The sequence below is a fragment of the Parasteatoda tepidariorum genome, chromosome 5 (assembly GCF_982258835.1).
Source record: "Parasteatoda tepidariorum strain Cologne lab strain chromosome 5, Ptep-v5.0, whole genome shotgun sequence".
Classification (NCBI taxonomy): Eukaryota; Metazoa; Arthropoda; class Arachnida; order Araneae; family Theridiidae; genus Parasteatoda; species Parasteatoda tepidariorum.
Genome location: NC_141759.1, coordinates 57159091 through 57181208, shown reverse-complemented (window position 1 = coordinate 57181208; position 22118 = coordinate 57159091). Strand labels below are relative to the sequence as shown.

General features: G+C 29.7%; 1 protein-coding gene across 2 annotated transcripts in view; it reads right to left on the bottom strand.

The window, feature by feature from the left end:
• LOC107436813 (sodium/potassium/calcium exchanger 4) overlaps positions 1–22118 on the bottom strand; it is a 185897-nt gene that overhangs the window by 50541 nt on the left and 113238 nt on the right. For both annotated transcript variants that reach the window (XM_087163991.1, XM_087163992.1), the window contains exons 2-3: positions 20846–21436; positions 6822–6973 (exon numbers count right to left, since the gene is read on the bottom strand). In XM_087163991.1, coding sequence (XP_087020117.1) covers positions 6822–6973; positions 20846–21436 — 743 coding nt within the window. The remainder of the gene's footprint in view (positions 1–6821; positions 6974–20845; positions 21437–22118) is intronic.

Sequence of the window (22118 nt, the reverse complement as noted above, 5' to 3'; positions counted from 1 at the left end):
CGGAGCCTTGTAATTTAGAACCCAATTCAGAAAACAAAAAACACCTAAATGAAGTATTGGGTAAAATTTGCCGTCTGATAGTACTTTTTGGAGAAACTATAACCCCCATTTGCGTTACATAAAACAGCGAAAAACTCCCTAGGTTAACCGGACGGCAAAAGGACTCTAACCCATGATCTGCCTATCATTGACGATATTTTACGTCAGTAATGTATTGATAGTTAAATAAATTAGAATTAAAAGAATTTCGCCCCCTCCTAAATATGTATAAATAATCTAAACAGATTCATACATAAGGCCAAATAGAGTAATGGTCATGTTCAAAAGCTCTGATAAAAGTTTTAGATGCGTCCAATTTGATTGAAAATTTCATGCTTTAGTTCAATGCAATTGAAAATATTAATTTTTTTTGTGTTTCTTATTGTTCTATATAAATTCTCTGTTTTTATTGTTCTTTCTAAGTGATGTTTTTTTATAGATTTTCCTTCATTTTCCTTAGTTTTGAAGGAAACATTTCTTTTTAATTAACATATTTTTTAACTACATTTTTTATAGTGATTTTCTTTTCCACTTTCTGGTAAAAAAAATATAATTTTTTTTTCATTAGAAGTTGTATTTTAGACTTTTAAAACTAGTTACATGAGGAAAAAGATAAATCTGTTTTTTATTTTAAATTTTGTATATTGTTTATTTATCATTTATTATTATTTTTAAAATCCATTTACGCATGAAAAAATGGAATGAAGTTGATAAAATAGAATAAAGAATGAAATGTCATCAAAATGTAGGTATATATATATATATATATATATATATATATATATATATATATATATATATATATATATATATATATATATATATATATATATATATATATATACATATATATATATACATATATATATACACATATTATATACATATATATATACACATATATATATATATACACATATATATATACATATATATATATATATATATATATATATATATATATATATATATATATATATATATATATATATATATATATATATATATATATATATATATATATATATATATATATATATATATATATATATATATATATATAATTAACACAATGTCTGTTTCTTTTACTAAAAACAGAAAAACTAGAAATTTAAAATAGAACTTTTATAACTTTTTAAATAGATTTAATCTTTAAAGATACTAATATGAGAGACTCGGGTGTAGATCTATAATCTTTCAGAGTTTAGATAAATATTTCCTCAATCGATCGAATAAAGCTCACTTCCAAGCAAGACTTTTCTTTACTTTTGGAATTTAAAAAAAAATCTTAGATAAATATTTTCACAAAATTTTAAATCAATTCACCTAAAATTCATTGTGAAAAGTTGAGTTTCTTGAATATTTTAATTATTGTTATTTAAATTTTCTGTTGACACATGGATAATCTAGCTGCGTTTTTTTAACTCTTGTGCTAGATATATGATCCTTGAAATCAGAATTCTTAATGATTTTCTCTTTCAAAATTGAGTTTCTAAATTATCTACTCCCTATATTGAAAATCTTTCGTATTTATAAATATGATGGCGATAATCTTCATCGGAATTTGAAACACAATATGTGCAATTATTTTGAAGATTTAGTAAAAAAAATTCAACTACTAGAAACAGTATTCAGGGTCTCAAACATTTCACTGCTTTCTTTAAAAGTAAACTCTAAACTAAACTCAGTGGCGTGACAGCCCATATAGGGCCAACGCCTACTATGCCCATCTCAGTTTTCTTGACCTTGGGCTCTGGGATGCAGGAGCAGATGTTCCGGTTAGGTGGTCAGCCGAACGCGGAACCCCCAGTCATTAGTTCCTAAGCATGCTTGGTACTCATTTATCGACCCACTGAAGGGATGAAAGGCTCAGTCAACCTTGCCCGGCCCGAGGATCGAACCCAGGACTTGTGGCACAGGGGCACGAAGAGCTACCACTCAGCCACCGGGCATCTTTCTTAGAAAGTACGACCACATTTTCAGACTGTCGCTGTCCCATCCCACAGTCTCATCAATCTTCAATAATTCTTCAAATAAAAAGGTATGTTTAATGACATAAATTAAAGTTTTTGTGTCTGATATCAGAACTTACTTGGTCACCTGCACCATTTCCTTGTTGATGTTTCTTATGACCCTATATGCCCAGCACGCCAGCTACTGGTGTGAGTACAGTAAAACTTGTGTAAGTTGACCACTTGTGGTGCATTGTTTTAGTGGTCAACTTAGACAAGTGGCCAACTTATAGAGGGAGTGGGTCATTGTTTACTTTTTCGCTGCTATAAATTTTTTTTTTTTTTACTTGACTTAAAAAATTTATTCAGAAAATATGCAAATGAATAACTTAAGAAATGCGTTTAAACCTGAATGAAGTTCAATTTGATACATATAATTCTAATATTTAACTAATTTTCTTAAAAGAAATTATTTCGTTAGTTATGCAAGTGAAGCGTTTAATAAATATAATTTCTTAAAATATCAGAACACGAGAACATGTAATTTGAAAACTTTAACAAAATAAAATTATTTGAACACTTTAAAATTTATTTACTACCCTTAAAGATCAAAGACCATAAATAAAGGATCAAAGCTTATTTCAGAGCATTCATTTATTCAAATGCTCACTATTGCGACTGGAAGAGCAACTTTTCAACTAACATACCTGTTTTCAATGAACGGATGAAAGAAATGGTCAAAAGCTGACCCCTTACAGTTTCCCCTGATGGTCAACTCACAAAAGGGTTTAGATTAGCTTTTTACACTATTTCACCAAACAAGTGAAATTTTAACACACATTGCCAAAATGACAGAAAATTTTCAGAATTTTTTTTTTCTGGTCAACTTATGAGGGTTTTAGAATAGAATTCCATAATACTCCTAGACAAAATTGACTTATTTCAGTGGTCAACATACAAGATAGACAGGTGGTCAAGTTACAAAGGTTTTGCTTCTTTATATTATGTAGGAAAAATTCCGTTCTTGATAATTGAGGTCAACTTATGCAGGTGCCCAACTTACAAGGGTGGTCAACTTGGCAGGTTTCACTGTAAATAAGTCAGAAAGATGTGCCTTTCGTTTTAAACGAGAACACCGAATTGGTGAAGTAGCAGTAGAAAAATGGACTTACGATGATTTTTGTATTGCAAGTAACTGGCCGGCAGGAAAGAATAGCCTGGCAACCCTTGTACTTACGTTATTTTTTTTCCATCTGTCACATCACTTCTTTAGCATCTTGTGCTTATTGAGCACATGCTAATTTGAAAACTGTAGATTTTACTGAGAAATATAATATTTTCAAACGTATCGCGAGTTAAATAATTTCATGCAATCTAAGAATTTTTGCGAAAACTTCATCAAGATTACAGAGCATTGTGATCGACTGGCTGTTCCGATTTTTTATTTAAATGTTACGAATATGTTTATTAATAATAGCCGAATATTATTGAAAATATACCAAGTTTTTGGTAAGTGCCTTGCAATTAATCACACTAGGTTGTTAATAAATAATTGCCATTGAAGTTTGGTAAGTGTAATTAATTAGGCATAGTTTATTGAAACTTCAACTCAAACGTAATTTTTATATGCCTATGTCCTTGAATAATAAATCTGCCTTGTAGAGTTAAAAATAATTACTACGTGAAATACGAATTTTTACATAAGTTTAAATTTAAAATAATAGCTTTAAGAATTCAATCTTATCATTTCTATTGATGATGGATAATTTTTGAAATCTTGAGTTCATAAATTTTAATATCGTTAAAAAACATGAATAAAAATATCAGCCTATAGAAAACGGCTGTTATCAACAACCGGATTAGTCAAAGTTGCCTTTGCCTAATTTACCCTGTTTCGTAAGGTTAATTGCCACTGCCAGTTATATCCCTGCTCTGATTGTTTTTTTTTTCTTCTTAGTTAAGGGCTATTGCCCGGTATACATTGACACGTTATATCCTACACTATCAAGAAACTGAAATTGTCTGACAGGTTGCACGGGAAATTATGAGTATTAGAGACTCTAGCCAAATTGTTGAAAATTATTGTTATTTTATATTATATTATTAATTATTATTATATACAGTACCGCTCAAAAGTATCAGTACACCTAGAAACTTATAAAAAAATGGCAAAATTCAAAGTGTCATAACTTCTTTAAAAATGATCAAAAATGTTTCTGCTTTAGCTCATTTTGAAGCTTAAAATCTCTACTTTTATGTACTCTAATTGTTTTTAATTAATATATTTTGCAACTATGTACAATTACACTCTAAACAATCATAGAAAATTGTATTAATTTCTTGTGAAGTTTGACGCGATGTACGGGCACAAAGGGGTTAGATATTGTTAATATTTATTACACCATTGAAAAATTTGGACTTTTAGCTTTCATTTAAAAAAAAATTTCAAAAAAAACATGTTTTTTGACGAAGTTATTGTCAAATAAAAAAAAAAGTTTTTTTTTCAGAATTTAATGATTTTTCAGCAATTATAATGAATTTTAGTGTAATTATAATATGATATGAAAATTTTTTAATTAAAATAAATTAAAATTTAATATTTCTCGATAATATTATTTCATAATTTATCATAACAATTTTAACTTTTTTTTTGGAAAATATAATAATGAAATAAGAATCAACGTTTACAATTTAATATTTTAAAATTTATTTTTTCGTATTTTTCTCAGAAAAAATTTGAAAACAAAAATGTACATACATTTTTGTATTATATTATCGAGAAATATTAAATTTTAATTTATTTTAATTAAAAAAATTTCATATCATATTATAATTACACTAAAATTCATTATAATTGCTGAAAAATCATTAAATTCTGAAGAAAACCCTTTTTTTTTATTTGACAATAACTTCGTCAAAAAACATGTTTTTTTTGGAATTTTGTTTTTAAATGGAAGCTAAAAGTTCAAATTTTTCAATGGTATGATAAAAATTAACAATATTTAACCCCTTTGTGCCCGTACATCGCGTCAAACTTCACAAAAAATTAATACAATTTTCTATGATTGTTTAGAGTGTAATTGTACATAGTTGCAAAATATATTAATTAAAAACAATAAAAATACATAAAAGTAGAGATTTTAAGCTTCAAAATGAGCTAAAGCAGAAGCATTTTTGATCATTTTTAAAGAAGTTATGACACTTTGAATTTTGCCATTTTTTTATAAGTTTCTAGGTGTACTGATACTTTTGAGCGGTACTGTATATCATTATATATTATATTATTATATATTATTATATAGATTATTATGTATTATATTATTATATATTATATTATCATATATTATATTATTATATATTATATTATTATATATTATTTTATATTTTATTGTTATATAATTATTAACCCGTTGAAAAATTATTAAACTAACCAAATTTCATATGTAATTATTAATAATTACGAGTAAATATGATAAATTCTATTAGATTATTCATTTTAATCGCACTTTATCACGCTTGAATAACATGGTGAAGATGATGCTCCAAAGAAGGATTAAAGTTTTCGAAGAATTCTTTCAAAGAAGACAACTAAACAGGTGTTGAGTTCTTAAAATAGTTCGTAGCAAATAAGAAATCTCTAGTAAAACTTCCTGCACGAGACACTCTTCACGCAGTTGGGGAAAAAATATAACTTCGAAATATTTTTTGGAAGTTCGATTACTGAACTGCAGTTATTATTTTGGAACAATTTAAAATCATCTGAAACATCGAAAGATTTAATTGAACAGTAATGAAGTAACTTCATGTAAAGATATGCTTTAATTTTTTTAACCATAATTCTCTTTTATATTTTTATTTAATTATTTTTGATAACTTGAGGATAAAAATGTTGAAAATATGATTTAAAAAAGCAAGTAAAAATAATGGAAATAAATACAAAAAACATATTAAAAAATCTTGAAACTAAATAAATGAAAAACCCACAAAAAATAACCTGCAGCGCATGCGCAACTCATAAAGAGGAGAAATATGTGTGAGTTACGTTGATTTTTAATTTGTAATAAGACGCGCTCCTAATTTGTCTAATAATTCCTAATTTAAAATATTTTGAATCTATTGCATTGAAATGGTAAGAAAAACAGGTGTTTAGTAGTTTTTCTCGAAATCTTTCTTTGCGCACTTACGTTGTTTCTTTCATTGCTAGGCAGTATAGTCGTCATTCATTTTGTTATGTTGTCCTAAGAAATAATCAAATAAGTGTTAAAATTTCAAAAAGGTTAGAGTAAACATTGGCCAATGTAGACTAAAACAAGCAGAAACACGAAAAAAGCATAAATGAATGCACAGAGATATGCATACTACAGTTTCGGTTCATTTAAACAAGAGCCTTCCTTAGTGACTAAACACTAAATAATAAAGAAGACAAATACGGGAGACAAACACGTAAAGAGGCACAATAAAGAGACAAACACGCGCAAAATAGTTTAACCTGTTGTTTAATAATATGCTCGTTTCGTTGCAAAGTTATTTCAAGTAGAAAATTTTGCTAATAAATTGAAAATTAAGTTATATTTTCATATTTAAAGCATTGAATCAGTTTAACAATAATAAACGCAACTTTGGTGTAGTTGGCGTAGTTCAAGGCATAATTTTGACACGAAGTAAAAAAAAAATTTTTTTTTTAAAGAAACTTCACCAACTGTGGTATCAGATTCCCTTTTGCTATTCCAATCTGGACATTTTTGAGGAACCTTGACTAGTTTGAACCCCATACTTCACTAGATATAGAGGAATTTATTTGATATGAAGAAAATAAGGCATTCCACTCACCGCACAACATTCTTCCAGAGAGGCAACGAAATAATCGTCACAGACGACGGCAACTGCATAGAACATGTACACGATGACACATATATGCACGATGACAGCTCCGTGAGCCCTTTGATTGTGAGTAAAAAGATCAGGAGGAAATTCGTGATAAGCTGAAAGAAATGAGTAGATCATGTTATTTGCCAGAAAAAAAATACGTTTTTTGTTTGAATTAGACTTTTCAAGAAGATATCATGAAAATATGTGTTATATGCTCCATTTTGAGTTCTAATGAGTTATAAGCTAATCATTTTTAACATATGGATATAAACTACATTAGAATAAGAAAGTTCTATGCTCATGGGGATATCAATATCCCCTATTATCTCTTTTTTACTATTATTTTACTAACCGTAATGAATTCTTAATAAAACCAACTTAATTTCCTCAGACAACAGAAGCTTTAAAATCATGGAGATGGCTCTAGACCAAATACTCATTGCATTATTTTTAATTAATTTATTTATTTTTGCAGTTTCGGCAGGTATAAAGAGTACGCTATACAATGGGATTAACTTATCTCAAATTCTGCTTCATTTCCATAACTAATTTAAAATTTAAAATATAGAAAAAGTGAGTTCATTCAAGCCTAAAATAAGCCATGAAGTTTCAGTTAATGAAAAAAAATGCAAAAACATCAAAATTCAAACACATTATGAGAAGAAAACTTAGTTGCTTAATCCTAAGTTATCCTCTCATAATTTTTTTTTTTTTTTTTTTGATATTGTGAAAATTTCTTTTCAGTATGTTAAACTTCATGACTTAATTTGAGTTAGGTTTGTCTGAACTCACTTTTTTCATACTTTAAATTTTAAATTAATTATGGAAATGAAAGGGGATTTGCGATGAAGAGTTTCTCCCGCGATATAGCGTCTTCTAAACTCTAGATGCCCAAGGGTGAGTTAGTATGAGGCGTAGTTAGAGATCGTTAGAACGGACAGGTAATTCATGTCACCACGCGTTATAATATACAGAATTACACAGTAATATACAGAAAATAAGTATTGACCTCCAAAACCTTTGTTTAACTCTCGTAAACTTTTTTTTCAGAAAGGTAAAGACTGGTAACTCAATTATGACATATTTTTATTTTAATAACGCGGAACAAGACATTCGTTCACCAAATTATATCAGTGTTGCAAGCAATTTTTTTTTTTTTTTTTTTTATATGACCAACTTCGTTTTCTTGTTTTAACTTCATATGTTGACCTGACACAGTTATACATAAAATATATTAAAAAAGTAAATGTTACTTATTTACTATTTAGTCATAATGAAGCGGTAAATAAATAGCTTGATCATCAATTGTAGAATACTAAGTCTTAGTTTACAATATAACAAAAGAATTTAATTTATAATTATAAGGAAATTCAAATTCTGAATACCACTTATCTAATGGAAATGGTATCGATAACAGCCAGTGAGGAATATAAATTACATAAGAAAAAAATTTCAAATGGGATAGAGGAGGATATCGTTATTCATTTTGCTAAGTTTTTAAAGTTGGATGTAAAAATTTATGAATTTAATATATAAATTTGAAGTCTTGATTACGACATATTACTAGGAAAGTGTGCCACGAAGGGTCTGATGTATTTGTCTTCTTCTAGGTTCTGAAAAACATCCTTAAAGTATCGCATTTTAGAGCATTGTCAAAAAATTTTTGATTTAATTTGGCGATGTGCTTGTCGAATCTTTCTAAAATTCTTAAACTCACCAGAGAAAAAATTTTAAGTAAAAAATCATACAAAAATATTGCGGATACAAAAATTGCTAAAAATATTGCTTTACCTTAAAATAAAAAAGAAATCTGGGTATTAAGAGTAAATGTATTTTCTAAACAGATAAGTAATGTACTGGTACTATTCAATTCTTTTTTTTTTTTTTTTTTTTAATTTTAGGCTGAAGACAGCCAAAGATATCTTGATTTCCTACGGTTAAAAAATATTATATCATGCGATTTTTCTGCCCACTGAAGGAAAAAAAATACTGAAATGACAATCTTTGAATAATTCATAGAACTATGGTTCAGATTTTTTTCTAAAATTATGGTTTAAATTTTATGGTTAAATTTAACTCGGTAACTTTCTTTCGATCAATAGATTTTATTCATGAAGTGACACAAATGCTTTATTTCCCATAAATTTTAAATCATAGTTCCACAAAAACAAAAAAACCCTGAATAACCTGCTGAAAAAACTGAATTTACTTTTTGACATTTTATAAATTCATCGTTTATAAGATACCTCGTACAAAAGATTAAAATAGAAACTGAATCCAGAAATTCCCATTCATTTCTATTTTGCTGTTCAAGAATTTTTACAACGGAAGAATTAGTGACGCTTCATCAACGTGGAAAAGGTTGGAAAATTTGATGGTTCCTTTCATTCATTGAAGCACCACCCAATTTCACGCCCCACGTGATGCTCATAGGATTTTCAGTCGACTCGGCAGAAATATATTCGACCGTCTTCAAAAGGCAAATCGATCTCTCAAATGATGACGTTTATCACGCGAAATTCCAACTGTTCTACTACCGACTGTTTGCAAAATAATTTTTGAAAATCTTCTGATTTCGTGAGCGGTTGAGTTTTTTTTTTCTCCCTTGAATATATCCGATAATTATTTCTAGGATTATTAATGACAAATCATTTCTTAATTCGTTGCCATAGTTATGTTTTTTTGGCATAAGTGAATCTTTATTTAGTTTGGAGAGTCGATTAGTTTTATTAAATAGTCTTCGTTTTTTCACAAATTAATCCCCTCACAGTGATGTAATTGCAACACTGTTTCCTAAATAACGATTTTTAGAGCTATGTTTGCTGTTAGCTTGCGTTCGAACATATATTGATCTCCCTAATTAAGACACTCTAAATTTAAACACATCATGGCACTTACTGTCGTAAAACTTCTAGTCAGTTGCATAAAAGCAAACTTTAATGGTCATTTTTTTTTTTAATTTAAACGACTTAAAACTCCTCATGCACCACAAAGTATAGCATGAGGCTTACAGTTGTAAGTAAAAAACAAAAGGAGAAAAATTTACAAATTTACACTAAAAACAAAATTCCGCAAGGCCGCAAGACTTTCAATACTTTTGACCAGTTCTGATAAGACAGGTGGCCAACAAATTGAAAGACGTCTCAAATCAGTCTTTAAATTCATTCGGGCACTCGCATGGAGACTACAGTGAAGAAGAATATGTTTAATGGTCATTTGGGAAGATTTCATTCTTGCTGGCATGTACGGTAGTTCGGAAAAATTCTACTACTGCGAGTTTGTGCGGTCATTTGGAAAGACTGTCTACCATTGTCGACACCTACAACTGTTTAAGAAGATTCTACTTCCGCCGAATTGTACTGTTGCATTGGGAAGATTCTTTTATTTTTAACTTGTGCGGTCGTTTTAAAACGATTTTTCCACTGCCGACTTTAAACGGTCGTTTGGAATATTTTTGAAAAAGGAATTGTTAAATAATAAAATTTTAGAAATGTTTTAAAAAAATCAAGCTACTATGCTGACACCTAAAAGCATAACTACCAATCTAATAGATTTTTATTAACTTGTTTGAGTTATTGATTTTCCGCTAATTTATCACGTATTGCAGTATCAGACATTGTCTTTCATAGCTGGCAAACTTACCAAATGTAACATTTGAATACAAATATTTAACCACACATTCTGCAGATAAAATGTAAAGTTTCTCTATTGTGTTGCAGATTAAAACAGAAATTCCGATATTAAGTGTAGCAGAAGAAAACGTTTTGAACTATATTCGAATAGCATTTTCTTTTTTACTTTGGTTTATGACATTTTAAATTGGTCGTTTGAAAAATGTCAAATTAGATTGAAGTGACCGATATAATTTTTGATGAGCAACAAATGAATAGATTTTTGATCTAATTTATTTATAATTGCTTTTTATATTCCTTTGCCTATCATGGTCGGTAGGCACTATATTTACGTCGCACTAGAGCAGCACAATGGGCTATTGGAGACGGTCTGGGAAACATCCTTGAGGATGATCCGAAGACATGCCATCCCAATTTTGATCCTCTGCAGAGGGGACGGCTCCCCTGCTTTGGTAGCCCAACAACTGAGCGTAAAGTCGAGCACTTTACGGTAGAATAGTTAAGTGAGGACTGGTACCGCTCAACCTTGAAGCGAGTATAGCTTTTTAAAATCTTTATCAATGACTTATGAATAATATCCTAGATAACAGGGTAAGTTTGATTTTAACGTCAGCAACAAGGTTCATAAATTATTATTAAATAAACCATACATGCTGGAAACAATGTTAAATTTAACTATGCTAGTTCGCTTTCTCCGAATTGGAGCATAGGGCTTCTATCATAGACTTCCATTTCATTCTATTTGAAACCATGCAGAGAAGCAAAATTTCTGGCCACCAATTTGTATAAACAGCCCTTTTATACCGAGATTGAAACTCCCGTTGCAAAACAAGGCTGGAAAAACCTTCTGAAATCGACGATGAACCATCATTCGCAAATCAAGAGTAAAAAGCGTTCTAAAACCAAAGATAAATTCACATTCTCAAGGTTTATTCTAGATTTTATGGACATGACTAAAACTATGTTTATTCGCTCAGGCTTTAATATACTTTATTTAACATCTTAAAATTGAATGTTGACCTGTTCCTTGAAATTTTAAAACAAACAAAATAAAAACAAAGTTAGAAATGCACAAGTAAAGCTCGAATGAAAGAAAAGGCAAAAACAAGATTTACTAAGTTTTAAAAAATAAGAATAGTCAACTTTCCTATACCACGAAAATAAAAAAAAATACAACGCTTGCTATAAGGTTGTATGCTATTTGGGTATCCCTTTATTATTTATAAAATCCGAATAATTAGCATAAACTTTGTTTGAATATTTTAATAACAGTAAATATATTTTAAGACTCCAAATTCCTCAGGCATATCTTCAAATTTTATGCTCTCATTTATTTAATATTACTTTATGCAAAAAGAAATGGCAGTGCAGAGGAAATCCAAATCCCATCATAATACTTGAAACCACTTAGTAATGATTAATCATCTGTTAAGAATACATCCTCTACGACGGATGCGTAGATAATCAAATCACGCGATAAAGTGAAAAAGATGGTTTTCTTTTAATGCATCTCTAATCTGTTTATAGCAGAAAATCGTGGCCGTTGTTTTGACATATAACGCACAAATAGGAGAAAGTTGGAACTTATTATCAATAAGTGCGTATAGATCCTTCAGTAATGTTTCACAAAATAGTCTTAAGTTAATTGAAGACTAAGAATTGAAAAACAGTGTAAGCGCATTAGAGGAAGTTCTATAGAATGATGAGAAGGAAAACTTCGAATTCTAATACTTGCAGGGTGTTTTATTTCCCATCTTTTGTGTTTTTTTGGTAACAATTTTAAATTTAGGACGCGAAATTAATGGTAGTCCGTTGTTAACAAAACTTTATCATGACCACTGATAATCATTGATGAGTAGTCCTTATTTTAAAGTTTTGATTTTTGCCTTCGTGTTTCGGTCTGTGTTGTACTTACAAAATAGCATATTTCATCATAATTGTGAACATTATACATTCTCTTATTACATTTTTTTGTATAATTTCTTTTTAAGAAAATAATCAAATAGTAGCATATAAACGGACCAGTGACAATATGAGCTGACTTTTATTTACAAGCCTTTTGGACCGGAAACTATATTTTATTAATTTCTCTCCTACTTTTGAATAAACGTACCTAGCTATCTTTCGTACAGTGCTTAGATTTTTATCATTAGTTGTACCATTTATTTTATTTATTTTGTAAGAATTTTAAACTTAAATCCATACAAAAAAATTAAAAGACATTTATTTAATAGCACATCTCATCAATTACACGCTTTCCTTTTGTGTGATATAGGGCGCAAAATAAAAAAACGGACCGCCCAGAATAACTTTTGATCTAAAAATAGGATCTTCTATTTCTAGGACTCAATCTTAAGGATTCGATGGGCTGACCTTAAATATGCTAACTAATTAGTGCGTACCATATTTTGAGTGATGAAATCAAACTCGAAAACGTACTTTCTCTGAAGTAACATGCCTTTTTTTCGACGGATTCGGATTTATGACTTTCAAAATATAGGGGGTTGCCCCAATCGGGGATCGATCCAGGAAAACTCGATCCAGGAGTCCCCTTGTCTTCTGGATTGGGTTCTAAACTACAGGGCTACGGAGTCGTAAACCCATAAAATTGGGTCGACTGCTCGGCGACGGTTGTAAAGTAAAATAAAAAGGAATGCCGAGACACGACTCAAGCACTCCTATTAGTGTACAAAAGCACTCAAGCACTCCTATTAGTGTACAAACGGCCCTTACTTAAACAACCCTCGTATAGATAAAAATGAAAAGTTTATACTCTTTCATCTATTCAAAACTCAAATCACAACTCAAACTCCATCAACAACTTCATAATACATTAATGATGAATGTAAACTTCTTAAAGTATTATAATGTGTATATGGGTCATTCTCACAAAAACAGTCATTTTCATGTCCCCAGTATATTTTATGTTTGTTTTACAGCTTACGAAAAAAAAATTCAGGGAAAGTGTCCTTCAGAATGCAAGCTAACAAAAGAATAAAAATAAAATTATCAATTTTTATTTTTTATTTATTTTAGGTAATTAAAATATACCAATATGTCATTCCCTCACTTGTCCCCACTGCTGATTTAAAAAAAGAAAAAAATTGTTACTGAAATAAATTTTTTTTTTTTACAAATTCGTGTTTTTTATTTCAGAATACTAAAATATAGAATTCAGAAAATCAATTTTAAATTTAATTTCTGATAAAAATATTAACACAGCACTATTTTAAACTTTGTCCCCAGTGTTTTGCGTCATTCCCTCACAACAATGTTCCAATCACCTGCAATCTTCTTAGAATAAAAATATTTTAATAAAAACTTCAGAAGTTAACAACTGGCATCATAGAACAAAATTGCAGTATGTTTCCATCTTCAACTTAAAGAAGCCTTGCTGTGGAATAAATTTGAATGAATCAAACCAGGTAAAATTTTTTACATTTGTCATTCCCTCATGTCATTTTTTAGAGTAAAATAAAATACAACTTCATCGAGAAAGTGGATAATTATATGTTGCTTTCTTGTATGAATATAATTGTATGTGATTGACTTCAGAAATTAATTAGGCCTAACTGTTATTTTTAAATTTTATTGAATTCGTCATTCCCTCACTAGTGCATAAAGTGAGGGAATGACGCTGAAGTGAGGGAATGATTCAAGATGAGTATATTATTAAATTTGTTTTTGTTCAATCGTGCCAGCCAATTTTATTTCCCAAAACTGTAAAAACTATTAAATATATAAGAGTAAATTATAATAAATATTAGATATACTTAGTATGTTATCATTTTCAAACTTTAGGTAGATGTAAGTTAGATAAAAACATGTATTAAAATAAAATATCATTCCCTCACTATTAGTGTCATTCCCTCACTTTTTAAATAGTGAAAATAATTAATTTACTTATTAATTAATTTGAAAAATAAATTAAAAAATTAATAAATTAATTTATTTATTTATTAAATTAATTAATTATTAATTATTATAAATTAATTAATTATAAATTAATTATTTAAAAAATTAATTAATTTAAATATTAAGTATATTTTATAGGATATATACTTTCTTTATAATGCCATTACATATTTCTATTAATATAAAAAGTTTCAGAGCTTTTTATTCACTTCACTTTTTCGGGATTTTATGAACTGAAAAATGACAGTTTTCGTGAGAATGACCCATATATAATATCACTTTGTAATAATACTTATTGTAATCGATTCGAATGTAAACTTCGTAAAGTATTATAATGTGTATATATAATGTAACTTTGCAATAATACTTACTGTAATCGATTCGATAAAATACCAAAAACCTCTTAAGCAAGATAAATTAACTTTATTTTTAAAAAATGCAAATAATTTATAGATCAAAAAAGAAAGAAAAACAGAGAAATTTCTGAAACATTTAAAATATGAAATAAACTCAATCCCTTTAATCCGTCATTCCTTATTGTGTCACGTAAAACCTATAATGCGTGCAATCTTTAAAATTCGAAGCATAGGAAATTTCGAGTACACAGCGAGTGTGGAAAGAAGGTTTATTCGGAAATGCCGCATCGGGTATTTTATTATACCCGTTAGCTGAAAGGCCAAACGTGAGAGGCATCGAATGTTCCAGACCTTAACACGATTAGTCTTCCTCTGAAAACAGTTTTCTCGTTTTTGCCATCCTTCTTTCAATGGGCATATATTTTCTTCAAATCCGGTCGTTATTCAACTTCTAAATTGATTTCTTTTGGGAGAAATGGTAAAAGCAAAAGGCGTGAAAGAAATTTATCCAAAAGCGTCTCTTCTTTATATTTAAAAAATATTGTGCTATTGCTTATAAAATATGCAATATGTTCTATAATCCTTGAGTTTAATGCAATAAAGACAATGAAAATTCCAAGCTCCCTTATTTTTAGATAGGAGAATAAAATCTATAAACATGAAATACCATCTAGGTGTAATAGAATAGGCTATATGAACAACAATGATAGACGCATCACCTAGTGCCACCTATCTGCAGAATTCAGAAGTAGAGTTTTTATCTCATTAAATTCTACTAGACACGTGAAAAAGTTCAACATTAGAGAGTTCTCTAAGTTGCGTATGTGTATGCTCTAATAAAGACAAAGAAAATTCCAGACTCCTTTATTTTTAGATAGGAGAATGAAACCTATAAACACAAAATACTATCTAGGTGTAATAGAGTGGCTATATGAAAACAATGATAGGCACGTCACCTAGTGCCATCTGGTGGCAGAATTCAGAAGTAGAGGTTTTATGTCATAAAATTGTACTAGACACGTGAAAAAGTACAATTTTAGAGTGTTCTCTATGTTACATTATATTATCAGCCACCAATTGTAGTTATAATGTTGAGAACGGTAAGTGTTACTTTAACTGTTATTTTTGAAACTAAGGTGTCAGGGAGCTTTTTGACCCAAAATTTGGAACGTATTTAAACTATGTTAAAAGTAAAATCTAAAGTAGAAAAAAAGTAACTTTTTCTTTACTTGATTCCGTAATTCACCAAATAAGGTAACTCATCCTTGATCCTCTGTGGTAGCATTGTAGTGTCTTACAATTTTTTAAACTTATAAAGTAGTTACACATTTGATAGAGATTATAACCCTACTAGAAATTATTTTCTTTCTGATTTCATTTCTTCAGAATTATTGAAACTGCTTAGAAGTGGAACGCACCACTTGGGAAATTCACGATAACACTCTCTATAATTGTGGCACGTTCACACCTTAAAATAGCAGGACTATGCTATACATAGATATGTCCTAGCTGGCCAGGCAATTCTGAGACAAAAAAGTAACATAAATCTTAAAATTTAAACACTATCCATAAGTTAGTTATGATTTATTCCTGCCAACGGCACAGCTGCCTAGATTGTCAAGGTTTAACTCGGTTATTAGACAGCACAATAAAAGTCAAGACAATATAATAATCCATAACCATTTTTTGAGTTCTACTTTTATGACTAAAATTTAAAAGGGGTTGCCACCTTAAAATAGCAAATTTGTTATTTATTATGACGTAAAATCTTGTCCACTCCAGTCTCTGATGTTAACGGATAGTCGTGATTTCGAACTTGAAGGAAGATTGTAATTTTAGTAAATATTAATGAAGTAATTATTATAAGACAATATAAAAGGCAAAGTACTTGCTTAGAGCTCCCTGTGTTCGGGTTCTATTCACGCAGCCATCCAAAATTAATTGCAAATTAATCGGTCCATTAGAAGCAACGTTCCCCTATCTCTGTTTTTACACTACGTACCATATCATTTTATAATTAGAATATGGAATTATGACTGTAATTTAAACGTGGAATACCATCTAATTATTACAAAAATTAATGAATTTTATTTTATTTTATAACCGTAGTTGAACAGCAGACCCAATTTAGGGTTTACGACTACTAAAATTTAACTCCGTAGCCTTTTCAATTTGAACCCAATCCAGAAGACAAGGGAACTCCTGCATCAAGTATGGGAGAGAAATTTGTCTTCGTGGAGGATTTTTTGATGAAACCAGTCCGCAGTTGCGTTACACGGTGAGAAAAACCAGGGAAAACTGCTACGTTTAGCCTGACGGCAAGAGAACTCTAACCCATGATTCGTCTACCACTGAGGATATTTTACGTCAGCACTGTGGTCGGTGCAAACATGGTGCGGAATTCAAATCAACCAGTTGCCGCTGGGATTCGAAACCGGTTCACCGCATTGTGGGCCAGCACGGCTCAAAATTAATGAATTGAAAAATCAATTGAAATATTTAAGTTTTTCATCAGTACTATTCCTGATCAGAAGATTCATTTAAAAAAAAATTGTGAAAGAAGCAGCCAGAGAGAAGCAAAAGCAAAACGTGTGAGCGGCAGTTAAATACGATACTACTTAGAGTCTGCGTCACTCCCCAGAGTAAAAATTAACTGGAATATATGAGTGAATTAGGTTTCAATTTTCAAAAGCTATTTTCTCGATATCGGCTGTTAGACTGTATGTCTTTTGTGATAAACAAAACCCTAAAGTTATTTTACAAGTAGCCCGAAGTAAATTTTCCCCAAGTCATGTCCTCCCCTTCTAAGAATCATATCTGTAGAATCTCAGAATCTTATGACTCTTTATTCTTATGACTCTATTTTCATTCTAATGACTCTTTATTCTTATGACTCTATTTTCATTCTAATGACTCTTCAATTCTTATGACTCTATTTTCATTCTAATGACTTCAATTCTTATGACTCTTCATTCTACAGATATGACTCTTCCAAGAATCATATCTGTAGAGTGGAGAATAGGTGTAGAATGAGGGTTTGATACTTTTTACGAAACTTATGTCACACGCATGTAGGCTATAATATAAAACACACTTAAAGTGCCGACTGTTCCACTTTTATAAAGTAATGTAAAATGCACCGAAAGTCAACTCCAGTTAGTTGATAAACCAGTTAATAGTTTAATTAACTCCTATATTTTCATTAATATACTTTTCTATTTTAAACAATTACTGTTTCAGCTAACTACAGAAACATAAGGCGTAGCGAAGTTCGGAAAAATATTCACGAAAACAAAAAATAAAATAGAACTCTACTTAATTTACATGTGTAATTTTTCAGAAAGTTAAAAAAAATCCTATTAAATATATCGTAAAATATGCATTGAAATATTTTATATTCCTGTAACTATATCACATTATTGAGGGTTTATACGTTTCTTTTATGGAAGAAAAAATTCTTTGAGCTAAACAAAGAAAAACCTAGACACATTAAAAATTTAAATTCAATCAAATCTTGGCGTTTCGCTAGAATACAGTAATCCTCTTAACGGAATAAAGAAATTTCCTCTATTTTTTCCCCTTTTCTTTCTTTCTCTTTAATCTTTTTCGGAGAAAAGATTTTTTTCTTTAAAAAAAACAAATAACCAATGTAATTAATTTTGTTAGGAAAGTATCAAACGAATAATAAATTAATAAATTATATTACACAGAACAAGATTATATTAATACCAAATACTAATTAAAATATTCTTTAGCATATTAAATTACATTATTTATAAGGAAATAAATTAATTTCTCTAGGCAGTATAGTTTGCTGCTTTGCTATGCTATGGGAGTTTCAGCATGCATTCATAAATTATTATAGTATCTCTTGTTGAAATTATGCTGAGTATTTTTTATAAAGCAGACAAGCACAAAAAAATAAAATAATCAAAAACTACATATTTTTATTTAAATAGTTCTTATAAATAATTTCTTAAATGAATTACATGCTAATCAATCTCAACTAAATTTTTTATTCAGCCAGTTTTCAGAAAGCAAACTTTACCATCAAATATCACTAATATGTCATGTGATGACAGAGCTCTTGAATAGCAGCCTTATAGTCGTTAGCATAAATATCACCAATATGTCATGTGATGACTAAACCCTTGAAAAATAACCTTAAAGTCGATCACATATATCACTAATATATAATAAATATCTCAGATATGTCATGTGATGACAGATCTCTTGAAAAACAGCCTTAAAATCGATTACTTAAATATCACTAATATACCGTGTGACAACAGAGACCTTAAATAACAGCTTTAAAGTCGATCGCAATAAAATCGATTAAAATATCGCTATTGTTTCAATTAATATATTTGCGTTACACATGTACAGTGCGTTAAAGAAAATGGACCTCATTAAATAACTTTCGGTCTAATGATCGGATCTTCACGTACTAGGACTCGATCTTAATTGTTTGAAGAGGTGAATTCAAATATGCTAATTATTTAGTGCAGACGATATTTTAAATTAAAAAATGAGACTCAAAAACGTACTTTATCTGAATAAACATACATTTTTTTCGAAGGATTCAGATTTCTGACCCCCAAAATATGGGGGGTAGCCGCAACCTGGGAAATATGGTCCTAATAGTTTGGTCAGGAGAGCTGTCTAAAATTTTGACCTCTTAATGTTAATTTTACTTTTTGTGTATCTCGCCATATCTCGAGAACTTTTTAAGCGAATTGAAAAAATTTTGCACGGAATTTAAAATTTCGTTTATCTAAAGGTGATTTCATGCAAAACACAGCATTTAGTAAATATTTATTATTTAATTTTATAATAGTCGGGAAAAATTCTGAGTTGTAAGGTATACAATTTTTTATATATTTTTGAAGAAGGCAATTTTACATGGTAGATTTACATTTGAGCGTAAGTGGTCGAACAGTTCATGGAGAATCGAATTTCAAAAAAGTTGTATTTTTAAAATTTGATTTCTTAGGTACTATTCGATCGATTATGCTCAAGTTTTGTATTTCAGCATACAAATTTGCATTCTTAAAAATGATGTAAAATTGTATACCTCATCATTCATATTTTTTCTCACTATTATTAAATTAAATAATAAAAAATTATTAAAATTTACTAACACTTATTTTTTTTAACAAATTATCTTTGGAAAACTGAATTTTACAATCTTGTGCAATTTTTTTTAAATTTGCATAAAACGTTCTCGCGATATGGCGAAATGCGCAAAAAGTAAAACTAACATTAAGTGGTCCAAACTTTGAACCGGTGTACTGATCAAACTATTGGGACCATTTTTCCAAGATTGCGGCAACCCCTTATATTTTGGAGATCAAATATCCAAATCTGTTGAAAAAAAGGTTTGCTTATTCAGAGAAAGTAAGTTTTTGTTTCTGAATTCGTAACTTAAAATATCATCTGCACTAATTAAGTAGCATCTTATGTCACCCCTTGAACCAGTGAGTCCTAGAACGTAAAGATTCGATCATTAGATCAAAAATGATTAAAGGTGGTCCGTTTCCTATTTTGCGCACTATACGCAGGAAGGCTGGCTTATTTCAAATTTAAAATCTCGGAAACAAAAGGTGATTAAGGAATGAAACAAACAGTATGTTTATTGTCAAAGCTGAAAAAATTCTATACAAAAACTTTAAAATTTACTTACAAAAGTTGCCAACAGATAGCGCCACAAACCACCGTTGACAAGAACAATCAATTCTAATGTTGTTATTGTGCTGGGTTAGGAGATTTAAACTATTTTTCGATTGATTGGTAGTAGAAAATCGCAAGTAAGATTATATGCATTTGTAATCTTTCTAAGAACTTTATACAGCGTACAGCGCCATCAATTGGTAACTTTTGTAATTACATTATAAAATTTCTGCATAAATGTTTAAAGCTTTCACAATGGACTGACTGTTTGATAATGAGATTTATATTTTTCAAATCGATCAATCCTCTGTTGGACACCCTGCTGCGTATTTGCAACAGTGCAGCAAAAGCTTTAACATGCAAATTTAGATAGAATCTTATAAAAAGAATTTTAAAAAATTTTTCTACTCACCTGGTGGTGTGCATTCTTCTTCAAATGGAACAGCCGTGGCTTCACTTATATTAGGTTCTTTAGTTGAAGTTGGTAGAGGACGTGGTACAAGTTGACCCTTATGTAATTTATGCAATAAATTGGGGTTACCTTTTTGCAATCTTGTTGATGTACCCGGATTAGGCTGTTCGTTTTCAACTTCCTTCTCACCAGGAGACTTATCAACTTCCGTGTTGGACTCAGAATCTTTTCCTGATTTCGTATCCTTTTCGGGAGAATCCGTAGTCTCTTGGTGCTTAGATTTGCTTGAGGGTTTTTCGGTAGTTGTCGATTTCTCTAGATTTGTGTGTTCTGGGAGAATATTGAGAACGTCTTTTCCAGACTTCTCCTTTTCATTAGGGCTGGAATCTGCTTTCTCGGTAGAATCTGTAGGCTCAACATGTCTCATATCTTCGTCTAAGTTATCAGTAAATTCGTGGATTGCTACTTCGGGATCTATACTGCCATTTGATGAATAAGTTAAGCCTTCTCCATTTTCATCCAAACGTGCAAATCTTAACAATCTTCTCCGTTTTAAGCTCGTTTCCGCTTCTTTTTGATTTGATCTTTGATCTGTAAATAAGAAAATAATGTTAAATTTGCATGTTCGATGATTATGCTACAAATGTATGAAATACAGGGTTATTCATAATTCCCTCAGCCTGTAAACCCATTTTTCTTTATTTCATATGTTCTTATATGTTATAATGCTTCGAAACGCTGGGGAGAATTATGAATAATCCAGTATAATAAAGGACTTATCATTTCAATGTACCAAAATTTCTCATTTGGAGCAGAAATCGGCTAGTATGCCATAAAATTAGAGTTTTTAAATTGTTGACTGATGATTCATAAGTAAATGTCAAGAACCGCTTATCTTGTATGAAATATTAAATTAGAACTTTATAAAATTTATTTTTTCTGTTGATAATCGCATTTACTGGCAAATTTTTAAAAGTGCTTTTTTTCTTCATTTTACGAATTAGCTTATAATTCTTAAGAAAAACTATTTATACTAACATAAAGAGCTTACAATTCGGTAATAATTTGTATGATAACTGTTACCCAAACTACACTGGTTATCATAAATTAAGGAAAAATCACAAAACTAGCGATAACTCTTTCAAAAGTAAGCCAAACCGTGCAAAATTTGCATATGTTGTCCACTAAGAGTAGCTGAGTAAAATTGCAATATGCAAATTAGTGGCGCTGCACTCGGCTTACGTCATCTGCCTGGAGCATAAAAGTCCAAGTT